The following is a 21,228-nucleotide window of genomic DNA, read 5'->3' on the forward strand; positions in this document are numbered from 1 at the left end:
TCTGGCAATTGGCCTGGGACTCTGACAGGGGCATTCCGTTTTGGAAGTGGCTAATAGAATACTCTCCACTCGGTTTACTCATTGGCCTTTTGTATCTGCATTGTCCTTCTAAAGTTGTTAATTTTGAATGTTTTAACTTCTAATGTCTAATGTTTTTAATATTTTAATTGTCTAATTCTGCCATTTTTGACATTGTAAATCACCCAAAGTCGCTTGGTAGTGAGATGGGCAGCTTATAAATTTAATAAACCACCAAACAAATAAATAAAATAATAAATCAATCAAATCCATACAACATGTTTACAAAACACCTGTCTGCCCCTTAACCCAGCTTTGTCTTTCCTAGCCACAATTCAGAAGTGATTTCTTCCCTCTGGAAACAGGGGAGAGCACCCAGTGCAGAATCTCCTGCAATGATCACGATAACCGTTTTTAGCAAGTTGCAGATGGCGTTTCCTCTTCCAAGAGATGGGAGAAACACTAATTAATGGCCAGAGAGCTAGTGCGCTTGTCAATGTAGCAAAGTTATTTCCGAAAGAGATTTGAAGCAGATTGCGATGCTGTGTTTAATGCCTAATTGGGTTGGAAGAGACATTCTTAAATGCAAATGATTAAGATTCCATTATACTTGCCAAAGTGGTAAAGTTTCTTATCTTGCTAGGCTGCCAGTGAAACAATTGTGACATTTAGAGAAATATCTTACTTTCTTATAGCCGAAGGGAACAAGGAGAAAGTTGAAGGAAACTAAAACAAGCTGCATTTTCATCGCATTACCTTTCAGAAATGGGGTTCCGTTGCCCTGGCACTGAGCGCATCCACAGTTACTTGTTTCCTGATGGAATTCCTCGAGAGCAAGCTTCATGTTTTGCTTCAGCGTAGCAGCATTGGCAAAAGTATTTGCAGTAATTAAATTGTAAAGAGGCTCCACCTATCAAGAGCAGAGAGAGGGCCTGTTCATCTCTTCTGTCTATGCACAAATTTTTATTTATTTGATTTGTCAATCACTTACAAGATAATAGGTATAAGTATAAACATGAGTAAGAATACAGGAAATGGGTACGAATAAATGGGGACAATAGGACAGGGACGGTAGGCACGATGGTGCACTTATGCACACCCCTTACAGACCTCTTAGGAATGGGGTGAGGTCAATAGTGGTTAGTTTGAGGTTAAAGTTTTGGGGGTTAGAGGATGTAACAACAGAGTCAGGTAGTGCATTCCATGCATCAACCACTCTGTTGCTGAAGTCATACTTTCTGCAATCAAGTTTGAAGTGGTTTACATTGAGTTTGTATCTGTTGTGTGCTCTTGTATTGTTGTGTTTGAAGCTGAAGTAGTCATTGACTGGTAGGATATTGTAGCAGATAATTTTGTGTCTCTCCAGCCAAAAGATATGGACCACAAAGCTCAATATAGTTTATTGTAAGCAACCCAGAATCGCCTGGTGGTGAAATGGACAGCAAACAAATGTAGTACTAAATAAATAGTTTGTGATAAGAGATGGAGGTTTCCACAGGTTTCAGATACAGGCTTTTTCCAACCCCACTGAGAAATACAAGACTTCCCTCTATGCAATGGAGATGAAGACAACTTCATCCTTTGTGGATGGATTGAGACTTGATCCGATGGCAGCATATTAGAACTAACATGCAGAAGTGATTCATTTCACTAATGGTCTATGTTAAACTTTCATGGGAGCGTTAAGTGCCAGAAAGTACCAGACATCATTAGAACTCAAAACATCTAAAGGGACTGAAGCAATAAATCCACCAAGGTGATCTCTTTTGGAGTGTAGCAGTTACTCATCCCTGTGAAGCCATGCAAACACAATTGACCATCTCCTATCATTAATATAAAATAGATGGTGAGAGAGAAACGTGGAGCTATGGACATATAAAAAGTCATGAATGTCAGATGGATGACAGTATAAATTGAATGAATGAATGAATCAATCAATCAATCAAATAAATAAATAAAAAATTAAAAAATATTGTGCTCTTAAGGTAGCTTGATCACCTCCCTTTATTCTGCAAGGAGTGTCATGAATTGACAACATCCTTGGCAGGCATATATTGTTGGTAAAGTCACAAACTGGAGAATAAGGTGGAAGGTTGTGTGATAGATAACAGCAGCTACTGAGATCGTGCCTGACAATGCAGTAATACAGAGAAGACAGTGTGCTGTAGTATCAGTGACTAGAACCTTTTTTTGCAGTAATGAAATAATTGTCTATAATTGTCATGTGATGCCCCAGCAAAACTCAAAAGCATTGAGAACAGGATATTTGCAGCTGCAAATAAGCATTAGAATTTTTCTTCCCCAATAATCTTCTGTGATCTTAGGGCACATTGACTAATTGTACATTTCTTTTAAAAAAAATAATGCTGCAGCATTTGAATCAATCAGAATTAATTATACATCACTTCCCTCCATCCACTTGTAATCTTCCAAGAAGAGTGTCTGTGTTGCTAGTCTGTACTGTACTGACAGTAGCTATCACAAATCGCAGCCAAGTTTGATTCAGAAGTGCAAAATAAACTGGATCAATTCAAATATCCAATTTGGGAAAAGTTTCTTCTGAACACCCAAGCAAAAGTGTCTGATCTTTTTTTGTCTGGAAATTCAGAGGTTCCCAATTTGATCCCCTAATTCAGGGATCCCCAACCTTTTCGACCGCGCCCGGTTCCGACATCAGCTGGGCGCCGCGCCGGTACCGGCGTCAACTGGGCGCCGCCATCTTTTATGCGAAAAGGCGCTTCGGTGGCGTCACGGAAGCGCTGTTCGTCATAAAAAGATGGCGGCGCAGCTTCTGGTGAGCTTTTTCGGGTAGAAATGGCTTTCTACCCGAAAAGCTCACCAGCGCTGGCGCCCGCCATCTTTTATGACGAAACAGCGCTTCCGGTGAGCTTTCTACCCGGAAAAGCTCACCAGAAGCGCTTTTTACCAAAAAGATGGCGGCGCCCAGCAACCAGCGGCCCGGTAAGGCTTGTTCCGTGCCGGTGCCGGTCCGCGGACCGCGGTGTTGGGGACCCCTGCCCTAATTGTTTGATTCAGTATTAGGTTTCATTTCACAGTGTTGGTTGAATCATCCGTGATTCAAGTCTTTAAACCAAAATGGACAATCCAATGGAGCAACAGTCTTCTTGAAAGGAGAACAACCCTGACTTTGTGCTAAATATTCAGTGATGTGACTTCCTGAAAATAATTTCCTTTTCTAACAGTCTTGTCTAATTCTTTTCCCTGAATCGGAATATTCCCAGGTTGGGAACATTTCCTATTGCATTTAATTGTAATTGCCTCTGCCTCCTTTTTCTGATTATGTGTAGGCTAGGCAAATGAAATTACAAACTCTCAGTAGACAAAAATTGGTTAATGCAATAGGTAACAACCCAGGAGTGTATTTTAGTCATACGGCACAATGCATTTGAGACAGAGCTTGTTCATTGGGCTGGTGTTTCAAATACTGTGAAATCGATGCATTTACCCTCATTGGATTAAAATGCTTTCTGTATTGCTTCTTCAAGAGTTGAGTACAATTTCTGGCTGCCTTTTATTCCCTCCCAACTAAAAAGCGTACATAATTTTTTTTTTTCTTTTCCAAAGGACATCAGCTGATTTTCTTATTTGTTCAACAGGGTCAACAGGTTTGGAAATCAGGCAAATTCATCATGTTCAAATTTGGACTGATTACAGATTTCGTATTTGATTTCCATCCTACTACAGGGAGCGGATTCATTGGCTTAGATTCTGAAAGGCTTTGGCAAAAGCATTCAACCACAAAAGGACTTATCCAGGGGTGGGATTCTACCAGTTCGGACTGGTTCGGGAAAACCAGATCTTAAATTTGTATCTGGTTCACCGAATCAGTATTTGAACCAACTGACTGTCCCCGCCTACCCCACCCTGCGCCTCCTAGGAGTCTCCACACAGCCCATTTTCGATGCAGGTAAGTCCAGGGTCTGCGCGGAGGCTCTGGGAGGGGGGGAAAATGGTCCTACCGAAAGTCTTGAAACAGGCCTGTTTCCAGCTTCCAGAGGGCCTCCAGAGCCCAGGGAAGCCTGTTTTTGCCCTCCCAGAGGGCAGAGGGAAGCTTCTGGACCCTTGGGAAGGTGAAAAACAGCCCTCCCAGAAGTTCTGGTAGGCCATGCCTTCCACGGCCACGCCCACCCAGCAACTGGGCAGTGAACTGGTTTTTGGGATTTTTGAATCCCTCCCCTGGACTTATCCACACCAATGCTTCAGCAGCCACTGTGAATCAAAACGGAGCCACCTGTGTGGAGTGAAAAGATTGTTAAAAATGATACAGTCCTGCTATCTGTGGCTTTATTCAGTTTTCAGCAGTTCATCTTTTATCTACAACACCTGCTCCCCATCCCGGTCCATTCACATAGAATCCTCTGGTTTTTCCAGGAGTTTTCTTTTGGTTTCACTAGCAATAAGTGGAGTCCAAACTTTTAAAGCTGTCACTGTTTTCTATCGGGTAATAAAAACAGCAATAGCACTTAGACCAGTGGTGGCTAACCTTTTTGGGTTCCCGTGCCGAAAAGTGTGCAGCTGCTCGTGAGCACGTGCTCATGTGCCAGCACCCAGAAGGCAATGCGTGTGTCCCCTCCACACCCCCTGCACATGAGCATGCGACACCCCTGCACATGCTGCACATCTCTACGCATGCACGCAAATCTCTCGCGCATCCCCACCTCCCCACGCATGTGTGCCAGATACCCGACAATCAGCTGTCGGGTGGGCAGCACGCACGCATGTGCAGTGGGGCTCTTCCAGGCGACCTCTCATGTGCTGGCAGAAGTGGCTCTGTGTGCCATTTCCGGCACGCGTGCCATAGGTTCGCCATCACGGACTTAGACTTATATACCTCCCCATAATGATTCAGAACAGAGTTCCCAAATCTTTTCATCTTTGCAGACTGTCGGGGGCAAAGGGAAAGATTCCACGTGAGTGGTGGGCAAACTTGCACCCACCGTTTGTGCAAATGGAGCATGTGCTCATGCACTTGCCCATTGTTCATGCAAGTGGGGATGTGCATGTACTCTCTCACCCCATCACTTCCCCAGCCTGGTTCTGAATGCTTCAAGATGTGCCCTGGCCTGGAGGTTCAGGACCCCAGCTTTACAGCCCTCTCTGAGCAGCTTACAATCTCAAGGATATTTGCTCCCAACAATCTGAGTCCTCATTTTACTGACCTCCAACGATAGAAGGTTAAGTCAACCTTGAGTCCATCAGGATTGAACTCCAGGCTGTGGGAAGAGTTTGCCTGCAATACTGCATTCTAACCACTGCGCCATCAGGAATCTCCACCCGCCTATTTCCCCCCCCCCCCCATCCTGAATATTCTGAGGCGGGTTAATGGTACGGGCATGAATGTTTTACGAAACCTTCATTCGGATGATCTCTGGGTTGTATTGAACAGCATCCCCCCACTCTTGCATCAGTTCTGCATTGGGCAAGTCTTTGTTTGCAAGTGTTGTAATGTGTTCGCTGGCCCCTCCACGGACAAGAGCAATAAAGTCTTCCACAAATTTCTTTTCTGATGTGGCATCTGTGGAAAAAGAAAGGAGGCATCTGTTTAGAGATTTCTATGTGTCTACAATAGTTTTTCTAGTCAACAACTGAACTGCCGTGGTGGTGCAGGGGTTAGAATGCAGTACTGCAGGTCTAAATTACTGCTCACTCTAGGAGTTCAATTCTGAATGGTTCAAGGTTAACTCAGCCTTCTATTCTTCTGAGGGCTGACTCTGTTATCCACTTAGAAAGGGCTGTAAAGCACTGTGAAGTGGCATATAAGTGCTATTGCTATTGCCTGACAATGATGCAGTTCATTCTGTGGTTATCCTCCAAATAGCAGGCTGATACTGTTAACAGACATATGTAGAGCTATAGTACAGCTAGTCCTTGAGTTACAATCACTTGTTTAGTGACCATTCAAAGTTACCATGGCACTGAAAAAAGTGACTTATGATTGGTTTTCAGACTTATGACTATTACATCATCCCCCAGTCACATGATCAAAATATGGGCACTTAAACAACTGGGCATGTATTGATGACAATTGCACTGTGATCACCATTTGTAATCTTCCTAGCCATTTTCTGGCAAACAAAGTCAATGAGAGAAGCCAGATTCACTTAACAACTGCAGTGATTCACTTAACAACTATGGTAAGAAAGGCTATAAAACGGGGCAGAACTTACTTGAATTTACTTAACAACTGTCTTGTTTAGCAACAGTGATTTTGGGCTCGATTATGTAGTAAATCAGGGATTACCTGCACTCTGGTTTGGAACTATTTGGTTTCCAAATGGCAGAGATCTAGAACTATCCTATGCAGGAAGGTAAAATCATGCAACTGTTGATGAGAGAGAGAGAGATAGAAGAGAGAGAGAGAGAGAGAGAGAGAGAGAGAGAGAGAGAGAGAGAGAGAGATAGATGATAGATGATAGATGATAGATAGATGATAGATAGATAGATAGATAGATAGATAGATAGATAGATAGATAGATAGATAGATAGATGATAGACAGACAGACAGACAGACAGACAGACAGACAGACAGACAGAGAGGCGGGAATGGGACATTTACTTGATGGTTACAGCCTCACCTCCAATTTCTTCTAAAATGGCATTACACCCTCCAGCAGTTATTCCTGCTGATACACTAACTTGTTTAACAGTTACGCCAACTTTAACTCCGTGTTGTGTACAAGATTGGACATCTCTAAAGTTGTATCCTTTGAAAACAGAATAAACATGTATTAAAAACACCAGCTTGCATTCAGAATCTAAGCAGTTGAAGGATTCAACTTCCCTTAATTTTCAACCTCATATCCACATACTTGCTTTGAGGTTACCTTAATGTTCTGCTTTCAATCTAGGAGTTCAGGGCAGCAACGCAGAAATGGCCCTTTTTATCCCCACAGTTGCAACCTGTGAGGTAGGCTAGAAGAGAGTGAACTGGCCCCAAATCACCAAATGTGTTTCCATGGCTGATCTTGTGGGCCTGAATCTGGATTCCAACAAGCCTCATTCTTAAACCTCAGTTTTCAGGATTGATAATAGAATACTAGTTCCAGTCCTCCAGAATGGAAGAGCCTTCTCAGTTCAAGCATAATATATGAAGATTCATTCATTTATCACTCTTGTGAAAAGCTATCACATAAGGAATGACCAGTTGTGCTTCACTGTTCGGATTTAAATACTACAGTAGAAGAATACAGTACTCCCTCACCATTTACTAATTACTAATTGAAACACTTAGGGCAGTGGTGTGTTTCAATTTTTTTTTTACCACCGGTTCGGTGGGTGTGTGGCTTGGTGGGCGTGCTTTGCATGCACGCAAATACTTTGCACATGCGTGCGCACCAAACACGCACTTTGCGCAAGCGCAGAGGCTTTCTGACTCACCTCCTGCAAGCTTGCGCTCTCCCTGTTGCTTCAGCAGCTGCCACGTGGCAATATGCTGTGCCACACAAAAGCAGGTGCACTTCAAAAGCAAGACATAAAGATTAGTATGGGAGCCCGGGCAGGTGGGTGGTCCCAACAGTAGAGAGTCTGAGGGAACTGGTTCATTCTCCACTGCTCATCGGCGCTACCGGCTCAGGAGAACCAGGCTGAACCGGTAGAATACCATCACTGACTTAGGGTTCCAATGGGGGAGTATTGATTGGTTGACCGATGGTTGATAAAATGGTTGATCAATTAACAAGGGATCCTACCTGCCCCTCACCCCATTCCTTCCCTTCTCATCTTTTAATTGGACCATAATGTTTTGGATTTTGGATTACCTTATTTATGTTTTTTAATTTATATAGTTTTAATATTATGTCATCATCAAGGCTTTTCATGCCCGACAAAAGCCAAAAAAAATTAACTCAGCTAATCCAACCATCTCAGAGGCAGGCACCCAAAGTAACAATAAAAAAAATAAGTGGCGTGCCCTCCCCAAAGAGAAATTGTCCTACCTATTTACAGAGTGGGCTACAAAGATAAAGAGAAAACAGGATTTGGCTTGTCAAAGATACATAGAGAAAAGAATAGACTATACATAGATTCAAATAGAAAACACTTTTCAAAGTTTTTTTTTTAATTGTAAGCTGCCCAGAGTTACCTTGTGGTAAGATGAGCAGTCTATAAATTTTATAAATAAATAAAATAAATAAGTAAAGGAAGTCCATAACCTAACATCCATTCCAGCTCACTGTTTTTTCCCCCCCTAAGAGGCAAAATCTCCAGGGGTAATAAAATGTAGCATCTATATCTCGGCCCTCAGGGAAATGCCGCTTGCTCAGAAGCATGGTTTACAGAGGAGGGCTTGTACAGATGGTTTGTCAACTTCCCTTTGCCAATGGGTAAACAAGGGACTGAAGCTATTGATTAACAGCCCAGAATTCTGTTTGTTCTGTCCAGAGAACTGTAGCCTTGTAAAAGCAGCATCCATCACCCTGTAAGAGTAACGTCAGATAGGGGACTCATCCTAGTCAATTATTTACTGTTTCCGAGATGTGGACAATCTGGATGCTTTCAGAAAAGAAAAGAAAAAGTAGGAGTCTTGGAATGTTTGGAAAAGGTGTTGAACTTTCAGGCTTTCTCACTTAATCACATAATTGTCCCAAAGGGATGTTCTCAACTCATATACATGTTTGTAAAAGAATTTCTAAATAATAATCTCCAGTGGTATGCACAGGTGCATCCCAAACATCCTGAATGAGATAAGATCCAGCTTTTAGGTAACTTCTCACTCAGCCAACTAACTGCCTGATGTCTGTGGAGACTCTCAGTCATCCAAATCATGTTGTCCCAAAGGTGCCTTTTCAAAGGCAACTGGACTTTCCTCTTTTTTCCTTGAAGAAGTTTTGCTTCTCATCCAAGATGTTTCTTCAGTTCTGACTGGATGGTGAAGAACGGAAGCTGACATCTGAACATTGTAACTGCCAGGTTTTCAATCAGTTGCCTATTGCTTCCTGGATAGGAAGCTGTCTAAAATTGATTTCTACAACTCAGTTGTGCTTGAGATGGCTAAAATAGCTCACCCCAATATCCTATGATTCAATCACATTTTTTTTTTAAAAAAAGGGGCTTCATAAAAGCCAAAAGCCAAAATCAGTTCAATAATTTGAGAGAATTAAAACCTGTTATTTTTTTTTTCTCCAGTGACATGCACCTGGCCAGTCTTTCTTGGAAAAGAAATCCACAAAAGTAAAATGAGGGCACTTCTGTGATTGTTGGCAGAAAAGTGGCTAACTGGGAGGAATAATGGATGGAAACTGAACAGGAGAGATTTAACCTGGAAATAAGGAGAAACTTTCTGACAGTGAGAACAATCAACCAATGGAACAGCTTGCCCTCAGAAGTTGTGGGAGCGTCATCACTTGAGACTTTCAAGAAGAGATTGGACGGCCATTTGTCAGAAATGGTGTAGGGTCTCCCGCTTGGGTGGGGGGGTGGGTTGAGGGTAGGACTCTTTTCATGTGGAGTTCATTTCTGATTAGGGCTAATTCCGTTCCCTAATCAGAAATGACCTCCACAGGAAAAGATTCCTGCTAGACCAAACCAACAGGGACCTACTTACTCTCCACCTCAAACTCAGCAATAAAATCCACCCAACAGGGACAAATCCAAACAACTAGCCCTCTGGAGAGCCAAAACAGAAACCTCCCACAAGACAGGCACACACACCAGCAAATCTACAGAATAGAGAAACACCAGAAGCCCAACCCCACCCCACAACAACGCATGAAACAAACAGTACACAACATATCAGACAGAACCCTCACCAGAGCAGAAACCAATGTCCTTTCCAAGGGATTCAACTTTGCAGTCGCCCCCAAATGCATCCCCACCTAAAACATTATACGCAGAAGCTAGCCTAACCAAAATTAACCCAGATGTAGCCAATAAAATCAGACTTGAAGTCACCAACGTCCTCTGCTCCAGCAGTCCATCCAGAAGCAACTTACACAGAGAAGAACAAAAGTACTCAACAACTTGAGGAAAGACAACAACATAATCATTCTCCCAGCAGACAAAGGCAACGCCATGGTCGTGGTGAACACATCAGACTACCAATCCAAACTATCCAACCTCCTCCAACTTGGTGTCTTATTCTATCAGCTTCATCTGTATTTAGCTAACCAAATTAAATACAGATGAAGCTGATAGAATAAGACACAAAGTTACCAATATCCTATGCACAAGCAAACCACCCAAAGGCAACTTGCAGAAAGAAGAAATTAAAGCGCTACAAACCCTGAAAAGAGATAGCAGCATAATCATACTTCCAGCAGACAAAGGGAATGCCACAGTAGTAATGGACAGAAAAGACTATGAAACAAAATTGACAGACCTACTCCAAGACCCCACATACAAACCCATAAACACGGACCCAACCACATATCTGGAAAAATTAACCAAGAAGAAAATTATAACCAGCCACATGAGCAAAGACATCCAACAGATGATCATCCCAAGAGAAAAATCTTCCAGATGCCCCAAACTATACGGCCTCCCAAAAATACACAAAGAAGGCATACCTCTCAGACCCATAGTCAGCTCCAGAGGAGCACCACTACAAAACCTAGCTAAACACTTAGCACAACAGCTACAGCCCCATGCTGAAACAGCAGCTTCACATGTACAAAACTCATACCACTTCTTGGAAATGATCAAAGATCTATGTTAGGGATACACCCTAGCAGAATGTGCACGGCAGGTCAGGCAGGCAGGCAAATATGTGAGATAAACGTTTTTGTAGCTTACACTCAGTAAAACAGATACACTGTGCTAATTAAATAGTTTATTCCAGTAAGAGTTTTAGCATAGTCAAACAGTCCATACATCATTCACTAGTTCAGTCCGTTCGGGGATTATTCAGTTGCAAAGTCCAGTGTTGAAAAAGAGGTCAGTAAACTTACAAATATCAGTCCAGTAATATATCTTCTCACAGTAGAGATATAAAGAAGTCAAACCTCCTTTCTTCCTTCGACGTTCAAAAACTCAGCAGCAGGGAACACGCAGTTAGCAAACCATCAATCCAGCATAGTCAGCAAGCCAGCAGGTTCTCTTGCTCCCTCTTATGGCGGTTTTACAACCGCACTCAAAATTACTTGCTTTGCAGTTTAAAGTGACACACACTTAAACTTACTATCATAGTTTATATATATTATTTTACCCAAACTACGTTAGGTAACCTTGTTATTCCTAACAATCTACATGTGGAGTAAGAAGATCTGCTTGTAAGTTTCGATGTGGTTTCACTATTCACTCAAGTCCCGAAAAAAGAGACCCCTGAAATCATCAAAAATAAATACCAACCAGCTAAACACCTCATGGAACTAACAGAACACTGCTTAACCAACACATATTTCATATACAAAGGACAAAGATACAAACAAATTGAAGGAGCCCCTATGGGATCACCACTGTCACCCGTCATTGCAAACCTGTTCATGGAAGAATTCGAATCCAGAGCCCTGGCCAATGCCATCCACAAACCCAAACTATGGTTAAGATACATCGATGACACATTTGTGATTTGGCCCCATGGAAAAGAAAACCTAAACAATTTCCTAACACACCTAAACAGCACACACCCCAAAATCAAGTTCACCATGGAAACGGAAACAAACAAACAACTACCATTCCTAGATGTACTAATCTACAAAAAAATAGATGGCACACTAGGACACACCGTATACCAGAAGAAAACACACACTAACCGCTACCTCAATGCCCAATCCCACCACCACCCAGCACAGCTAAACTCCGTGGCTAAAACACTAATTACTAGAACCAAACGCCTGGCAGACAAGACACACATTAAGACTGAACTATGCACCCTGACTAAAGTACTGACAGCCAACGGCTTCCACAAAAGCAAAATCACCGGCTTGATCCACAAAAACACACTGAGACATTATGGAGACCTAGAAGATGAACAGATCTATGGAACAGCTGTCCTGCCCTACATAAGAGGCACTACAGACAAAATTAGTAAGATACTACACAGACACCACATCAAGACTGCCTTCAAAACAGACAGAAAAATAGCAGCCATCCTCAGAAACCCCAAAGATAAAATTGACCTGGAAAACCAAGGCATATACGAAGTCCCCTGTGCATCATGCCCGGCCACATACATTGGACAGACCAACAATAGAAGAATAAGTACCCGCCTGGATGAACACAGAAATGCAGTCAAAAAGCTGGAACACACTTCCTCACTAGTCCAACACATGGAAGCCACAGGTCATAGCATCAACTTCAATGGCACCAAAACCCTAGCCACTATAGAAAACCCCAGCCACAGAATCATCAGAGAAGCCATAGAGATTGAAAAAAGACCAGAAAGCATGAATAGAAGAGATTATTCCACCAGACTGTCAATCATTTGGAAGCCTGTACTCACAAACAAAAAAATCTCCACACCACAAGCCAGACAAACACGTGGGCACAAACAGATCCCCCCTGATACCTCCAGCTCAAACATACCCCAACCAGGCACCCAGATGAAACCTAGCTTCCTAACTAATGATAGCTGTCCATTTACCCGGAGCCAAGCTGCACTAAAGGCCTCCAATAAAGTAACACAATGTTGCCAGCCAATCAAGATACAAAAAAAGCCAAAAAACAGACAGAAGATATTAGAAACACCAATCAAGCAGAACACAGCAAACTCCAAGACCAATAAACACAGACCAAGACTCCCAACCAATCAGGATGAAGAAAAAACCATTCTGGCACAGCAATAGGCTGCCCCAAATTTAAATCTGAAGCCACTGTAAAAGTCTGACTCACAGATGAACACTACACAGAAGCCTGATGATGGTAGATGAGATTCTGCCGAAACGTTGCTACAACTTTAAAAGCACAACTACAATGACGTGGGAATATATATATATAAGTGTTGTGACTGGAAGGATCGATCCTGCTGGGAGTTTTGACTCTGATGACTCTGAAGATGGAAGGTTGGAGCCTGCTGTGAATGTGGAGTCTGAATTATCAGAGGACACAGATGTGAGCCAGGAGGATGAGAGATTGTCAGAGAGACAATCCTCCCCAGAACCTTCGACTTCGCTCATGCCAGCAACCGATCCACAAAATGAGCCGGAGGCTTCTGGTGAGGAAACTGATAGATCTTGGCTTGACGCTAGAACTAGGAGAAGATTGAAACGTCAATCTGAAGGGAGGCGTCAAGCCAGACATTGATTAGAGAGACTGACACGCCCATCCAGGTGATTTAAGGAGGCGTGTTGACTCTAAAACTTTGCTTGGAAGCAAAGTGTTTTATGAGTCGAAAGGATACGTTTGGAGCGGCCTTTGTAATTTATGGACAATTCTGAATTGCCAGACAGATTCCGGGAAGTCTGCCAAGGACTGGAAAACAGTACTGTTAACCCTTTTAAGTCTGGTTTTGTTCTTCTGTGAATATTCTGAACTGTGGAACTTTGTGTTCTCACCTATGAATATAGGTGAGACATAACATATATATATATATATATATATATATATATATATATATATATATATATATATATATATATATATATATATATATATGGCCTTCAGCTTTGTTCGGGTATTTTCCCACGTCATAGTAGTGGTGCTTTTAAAGTTGTAGCAACGTTTCAGCAGAATCTCATCTGCCATCATCAGGCTTCTGGCAGATGAGATGCTAGAGCCCACTGCAACTACATAGCCAAAAAGGCATTAAGAGTTGTTAACCTAATCCTACGTAGTTTTTTCTCTGGTAATATCACACTACTAACCAGAGCATACAAAACATTTGCTAGACCAATACTCGAATACAGTTCATCAGTCTGGAACCCTCATTACGTATCTGATATTAGCACAATTGAGAAAGTCCAGAAATATTTCACAAGAAGAGTTCTCCACTCTTCTACTCGTTGTAGAATACCTTATGCCACCAGACTTGAAATTCTAAAACTAGAAAACCTTGAATTACGCCGTCTTCGGTCTGACTTAAGCATGGTATATAAAATCATACATTGCAATGTCCTACCTGTCAATGAATACTTCAGCTTCAACCATAACAACACAAGAGCACACAATAGATACAAACTCAAAGTAAACCGCACCAAACTTGATTGCAGGAAATACGACTTCAGCAATAGAGTGGTCAATGTCTGGAATACTCTACCTGACTCTGTAGTTTCTTCTCCAAACCCCAAAAACTTTAACCTTAGACTGTCTACTATTGACCTCACCCCTTTCCTAAGAGGTCTGTAGGGGGCGTGCATAAGCGCACCATCGTGCCTACCGTCCCTGTCCTATTGTTTCTCTTATTCTTTTATTTTTCTTATATGTACCCATTTCATGTATTCACAACTATGTATACACTTATACTTATTATCTTGTAAACAATTGGCAAATATATATATAAATTTTATATATATTCTTAAGTTATATATTAAGTTATATATATACACAATGAGAGGTAGTTTGTTACGCAGTATTCTTTTAGGTGTCCATTTCACAGGATTTACATGATATACAATTATCATATCAAAAGAGACAGATGATATCAATGTGTTAGATTTTTAAAAAATGGATACATTTTAAGTGGTCCCATTTTTGCAAGAATCCAGCAATCAGTCTCTAGAATGGTCAAACTAACCAAACCTCATAGAACAATGGAAAATTAATTAACACAAATCCATCATTTCTTTCAATGCATTCATTTTGAACCACGTTGAGCCATGTTAAATTTGAACGTGCATTTTCTAGACAAGATAAAACCTTTCAAAAACTCAGCATAAACCATTTAGTTAATGGACAATCCGCTCTCCTCAATCCTACCTTCCTTCTGCAGCTCATTACTGTTCATGATCAAAGTATATTCATAAGTGCCACCAAGAATTGCTTCGGTGATGTAATGCGTCCCGTAGTCTCTGAAGAGTTCTCGATATTCTCCATAGCTATACACCAGAGGCAAACGAAGGACTTTTTGGAAGAAGTCGGGGTGAAGCATTAAGTCCTGTCTCTTCAATTTATATTGAGCAACTTCCAGCTCTGCATATGCGTGGACAAACCTGCTAGACTAAAGGAAAGCATCAGAAGAGATTTACATTAACTACCATTCAAAGATATAACAGCCCTGAAAAATGTGACTTATGACCATTTTCCACAGATACCACCTTTGCAGCATCATGTGATCAAAATTCAGATGCTGGGCAACTGGTTCATAATTATGACTGTTGCTGTGTCCCAAGGTGATGTGATCCCCCTTTGTGACCTTCTGTCGAGCAAATTCAATGGGGAAACTTAACAACCAGGTTACTAACTTATCAACTGCAGTGATTCCCTTAAGAACTGTGGCTAGAAAGGTTGTAAAACTCACTTAACAAATGTCTCACATCACAACACAAAATTTTGGGCTCAATTGTGGACGTAAGTCGAGGACTACTTGTATATGTTGGAAATACATTGTTAAATATATGTTGCAAAAATGTCTTAAATGGTTGAAAGAACCCAATATGTAACGTGAAACGGAGTTTGATTCTAGATATTGGCTCATTCATTTTTAAATTACAAAGTGATCGTTCCACAATAATGCTGTACTACATTCAATCTTTTACAGACCCATTTGGGTGTGAATTTGCTTTTGACAGATTTTTTTTTTCCAGAAAGCTCTCATAGGGCATAACATAGTTATTTTATTTATTGAAATCCCTAGGCTTTAAAAGAGGGTGCTGGAATTAGTCCCTATCTGGCCCCCACCCTTTCAAAGATATCTTCATATCACTTGCCTACTTTGTCAAATGAATATTTGGGGGGCGGGGGAGCCAGTAATTCTTTTGCAAAAAATGTTATCCGTACAAATATGTCCATGTACAGTAAATGCTACATTTAATGACATCCAAACATTATTAAAACATTTTTGTGATTTATTTATTAGATTATATCCTGCCTTTTTTCCTAGAATAAAAAATAATTTATCTGAGTACCTCCATTTACAGGAAGTAAACTAAACATTGTTATCAATGCAGAAAGAGATGACACACTATACGTTAGCTACAGATGGAGATTGTCTGGCAATGCTCGCTATAAGCAAAATATATGAATCCCGGAAGAAAAAAAAACATCTTGTTTTTCATAATTTCAAAAAAATGTTACATGGTTTTCTACTGCTCATATTTTAATTCTAATGTATTTTAATTCTAGTGTGTGTTGAACAAACTAAAGTAAGCCTTAGAAGAAGCACAAGAAAAGTTTACCGTTGAAGAAAATCTTTTCGTCCTGCTAGCAAATTTTTGATATCGCTTGTCAGCCTTACTGTAACTAAATTTAAATAAACTGGGTATAATTAGTCCAAAGCCAAAACTTTCTTCTTTTGATTTTTCCCTGGAGACGCTGTGTTCAAAACTTGAATATGATTCGTGTGCAGTCATTGAAAATTCATATTTGCCTTTGGTCTAAACACAAAGCAAGGGAAAAAATAACATCTCAAGTGTCATGTTTGAAACATAGGAAGGAACGAACGAAAAATTGAGAATGAAAAGTAGTCCACAATAGGTTACATGCTGTAATTAGGATCAGAACATTCCGCGGTGAAGATAGATAAACAATGAAACTACAGCAACACATTTTAATAATATATTTAGATACAGGCAAAATCTGCTGAAATTCTACTCCTAACTGAATTTTAATGGATTACTGCACACCAACTTACTCAATGTTATAATTTATTGTTTAAGATAAATATAATTTGTGCATGTATATATACCATATTGTGCTTTTAGTCATTTTAATTTTACATAAATAATTGTCCTCAAACAGGTTGTATGTGGTTTAGTGCAATAAGTAATGCAAATATTGTAGCAATATCGTTTGTTTGTAGAAGTTGTTAAAGAAGTTGTTAAAATTAGAAGTAAACCTATTCAAAATCTAGATTTGCTGTATATTTTCACATAGCAGATGTTTACTGAGTCTTAGTTCCACCTGAAACATTGTGAAAATCTGTTCCAGGTGTTTAAGAATTGTGAAGTTTGTTGCCCTATCTATATTCTATTCCAAATATTTTACCTGATCCCAATTCCCTATAGGAAGGATATACAGAAGGGCATGCTTAGTTCCAACAAAGCATCTATAAGGTGGCCTTCTGGGTGATAGTTAGATTGACAGATAATATTTGGAAAGGCTCAAATCATTTGAAATCCAACTAAAACAACTAAATGTAAAACAAAATATAGGAGTGAGCAATGATTTTTTTAAAAATAGACCATATCAAATATATTATATATAGTAAATCAATCTCAGGAATTAGTATTAAAATAATTTAAATAAATCAATGATTTAAAATTTCATTGAATCTTAGTGAAGATTATTGAATCTTTTTAAAATAATGTAAGAATTCTTACTCACCTGAGCCAAATAACTTTCTACATTGTATGGTTTTCTAAAACCAACAGTACCAATATGTTGTGGCCGACATGCTCCTGCATAATATTTATAATCAAGAATCACTCCTTCTAGATTATTTGTGAAAGCATTAAAGCTGAGAATAAAAAATACAGGTGGAGTCAATAGATTTGCACATTAGTTATAATTCTGGAGAAAGTGCATTTTTTACTTCTGCAGTTAGGACCTAGTAACCTAGCATTAGATTCTAACTAATGTGGATCCTGCCATAGCGCAGGAATAACACTAGGAAGAACTCATTCTTTGATACAGAAAACTGAAACACGGTATATTGCTTTATGTTCTCAATATATACACTTAATAAAACGACCTTTCAATTTAAAGTAAAAATAAACATTAATATGAACCAAAACAAAAGGAAAGGAAATACATTAGGGGGAAAAATTCCCAAACTAAACAAGAAAAAATGTGGGAAGCAGCTAAAATACTCTGCAAAACCCTCTGTGGTGCAGACCAGAGTATGTGGAAGGCACATACCACCCTTAGGAGTGAGAAGTGATTAAACATATAATCAGTTCAGTAAATATAAAATGAGCAAAACAATATATTTTATGTATTTTTTATATCTTTAAAATATTGCAATATTTTATCACTTGGTGAAATATGTATAAAACATGCATAAATTTAATACATTTCAAAACAGATTGTGATAATGGAATAATTTTATGAATGATCCATGGAAAGTTGGTATGCAATGGCTATGGAGTCGTATGTCATCAATATTTCTTGGCTTCAATCTTCTCTAACTCAATCCAATGAATCAGTTATTAAATTTGGGGTTAATTCTGCACTTACCCACTTGACAGCATCTGTATCCCCCAAAATTGCTCCAAAACCTGATTGCACCTCTGATATACCTTCTTACAATCAGCTTCATCTGATTGATCTCCACAGTCATCATCTCCATTGCAAAGCAGCCTACGATTGATGCATCGGCCTAAAACACAGAACAAAACTTGTTTATCATTCATTGGATGGACTTTGCAAATTAACAAATGCAATTGGTTTAGTGCCATTGAAAACTCTTGTTTATCTCCCCATGCTTAATTGACTAAGTGTTCTTTAGGGAGGCACACATTTTTCAGGATCATTTCTATGGTTAGAAGCAGATTATGTTGCATTAAAAAAGACCAGCTGGAACTTGCCCACAACATGGATTATGTCAACTCATAAAATATTTCTATGGTCTTTTTAGAATTGCCAACAGAAAGGGAGGAGGGAAAGGGGTTTGAAAGTGTAGTGCGGCAGCTTGGAAATCGAAAGTGTATTCCATAAATAGTTTTCAAAGATAGTAACTAGGTGAATGAAGCTTGTGCCACACAAAATTCTAACTGGAGAACCAGATTGATGACTCTTGGCTATGGATGCGACTCATTGGAGAATAGGAATTATGATACACCCAGGGGGTGGAGGAAAACCAGGGTCAAGGGTGACAATGAATTATGTGTCTCAGAGTTGGCTACACCCAAGCAGTGCCAGACATGTTAACTCCCAATAAATCCTTTTGAAGTTTTGGAAGTTTGGCTCAATAAATCCTTTTGAAGTTTTGGAGGTTTGGCTCAAGACTGATAATTTAATTGGGGTAACTGCTGGAATCCTGACAGACTTCATATTTAACAGAATCTACATTTAATGGACAAGATTTTCTGTACCTATAAGAAGAGTGTAGTTGCCTAATGTTGATGGAGCTTCTCGGTCATTGCCTAGTGTGCTGCTTGCCTTTGAAAGCCCCTTAGTTTGTTCTGGCTCTCATCTTCACAGGTGCTGGTTCAGATAATCCACATGAGCTCACTGTTCTGGCCTTGGCGCATCAGTATACCATATCTCCAGTTGGCAGAATCGTTTGGGCCCCATCTTGCTCCTTAACTACAATCATTTTTTTTACATATTCATGTGTTTGCAGGCTCAAAAAATACTATTCAGCTTTTAACACTGCCCAGAGTTGCTGTTTGTGAGATGGAAATTGGTTTCATAAATAAATAATCATAAATAACAAACATTTGGTTTTAATGGACCCACTTTCACCAAATAATCCATTAAATTGAGTGTTTACTGATACATAAGAATCTGCATTGGCAGCATTCAATCCTCTAGCCAAAAGCTGTTCTGAATACTGCCATTTTTATTTGAAAAGATGTTTCCATATTTCAGTGTTGCAAAAAATAGGAGGGCAATTGACATCTGGGAATTTTTATCATAATGGACTAGCCTAATCTCAAATCCTTTGCTTCTGCTTTTGCCAGAGCTAACCCTTCTATTATCTTCCTTCTTATCATCTCTACTCTGAGCAAAAGTGCCTCCAGTTCTGGAGCTAAAATACAGTCACCAAGAATGAGCAGAACTAAAGATAGCCAAAGTTGATAGCTCTTATAACTTGGTCCCTGGAGCAGCAGAGCCCACAGATTAACTATGTAATGTGTTGAAGAAACACATTGTGGTTTTTCATCTGTCCTGAATTATGATTATGCTGGTATGATGTATGACACTATATTTCAATATTACAACTGAAAAGGGCCACTGTTTAAAAGATGCTTAAATCTGAAGTGTCTATGTCTAACTTCTAGATCTATGGAAATGTAGTCCATTTGACTGCTTTTGGTCCATTTGCTAGTATATTTTTAAATCACAAAAATACGATTGACTTTCTATTGCCAAACCCGATAGAAGAAAACGTTTTCTTCATCTCTGAATATTAGATATAACTTGACAGCAGAACAGTCTACAGTAACTAATGCATTCAGTCTCCAAAGTTTATATGAAAACTGTTTTGAAATTACAGACTTCCTGGTCGAAACTTCTGGCCTACCTTTTACAGTAGAAGGTTCCCCCCTTTTACTTATCTATTTTTAGAACACTTTGCCTGATGATGAGCCTCAATAACTCAAGCGTTTTCATGGTATTCGGTAACATACCGTGTTTCTCATATAATAAGGCCAGGTCTTTTTTTTTTTTTTTTTTGAGCCCCAAAAAAATGGCTAGGCCGTCTTTTCGGGGGTGAATTAATTCCCCCCCCTTGCATCTTCGGGTGGGCGGGCAGTGATGACTTGGATGTTAACCTCGGCGTTGGTGGGGCACTTCATATCAGGGTCAACGCAGGCAGCACCATATCCGGGTGTGCAACAAAAGTACTTCCTAACCGCAAGCCCCCCCACCATTCCCCCCCATTTCGCATGTTTTAATATAGGCCTTAATTTGGGGGGGAGGGGCTTAATTTCAGTTCATGCCTATAAAACATGCTGGGACTTCCTATTGGGGGAGGCCATATTGTTGGAGAAACAGGGTATGTATGGGGACTAATAAATATATTACCTAATTGTGGATTTTGGAGAAACCATCTTTGTAAATATTTTATTTATTTATCAAATTTAAGCACTGCTCATCTCACTAAGTGACTCTAGGCAATTTACAGATAAAAATAATACAACCATATAAAAAGACACAATTAGAATTAAAGCAAGATGAAAAACTAGTACTGTACAAACAAAAATAAAAAATACAATAAAAGGCAGAGGAAGCACCTCAAGTTACCAACCACTGCCAAGCTTCCATGGTATTTTTTGATTCATCCTCACATGAGTTAGCAGAGCCAAGTCTTCGAGCTCTTCTTGATAAGTAGTTCTTAATTCTGAAAACTTTCTTTCTGACATTCATTTTACAATTTTGCACTTCAACATCTGCTGTATGTGTTCCTTTTCCATGTTTGTAGATCTTTCAAGCCAATCTGATTTAGCCCTACATAATCCATATCTCTGCTTCATTATATTCCTTGGGGCTTGAGCC

General features: G+C 39.9%; 1 protein-coding gene across 1 annotated transcript in view; it reads right to left on the reverse strand.

Moving 5' to 3' along the window:
* C8B (complement C8 beta chain) overlaps positions 1 to 21,228 on the reverse strand; it is a 45,903-nt gene that overhangs the window by 6,076 nt on the left and 18,599 nt on the right. Inside the window, exons 4-10 of the mRNA XM_026665943.2 lie at positions 18,244 to 18,385; positions 17,392 to 17,524; positions 16,245 to 16,442; positions 14,827 to 15,067; positions 6,615 to 6,743; positions 5,391 to 5,554; positions 775 to 928 (exon numbers count right to left, since the gene is read on the reverse strand). Of these exons, the coding sequence (XP_026521728.2) occupies positions 775 to 928; positions 5,391 to 5,554; positions 6,615 to 6,743; positions 14,827 to 15,067; positions 16,245 to 16,442; positions 17,392 to 17,524; positions 18,244 to 18,385 (1,161 nt within the window). The remainder of the gene's footprint in view (positions 1 to 774; positions 929 to 5,390; positions 5,555 to 6,614; positions 6,744 to 14,826; positions 15,068 to 16,244; positions 16,443 to 17,391; positions 17,525 to 18,243; positions 18,386 to 21,228) is intronic.

Source organism: Notechis scutatus, chromosome 3 (assembly GCF_049901735.1).
Source record: "Notechis scutatus isolate UNSWTSFEM ecotype Mainland chromosome 3, rNotScu1.2, whole genome shotgun sequence".
NCBI classification, from domain to species: domain Eukaryota; kingdom Metazoa; phylum Chordata; class Lepidosauria; order Squamata; family Elapidae; genus Notechis; species Notechis scutatus.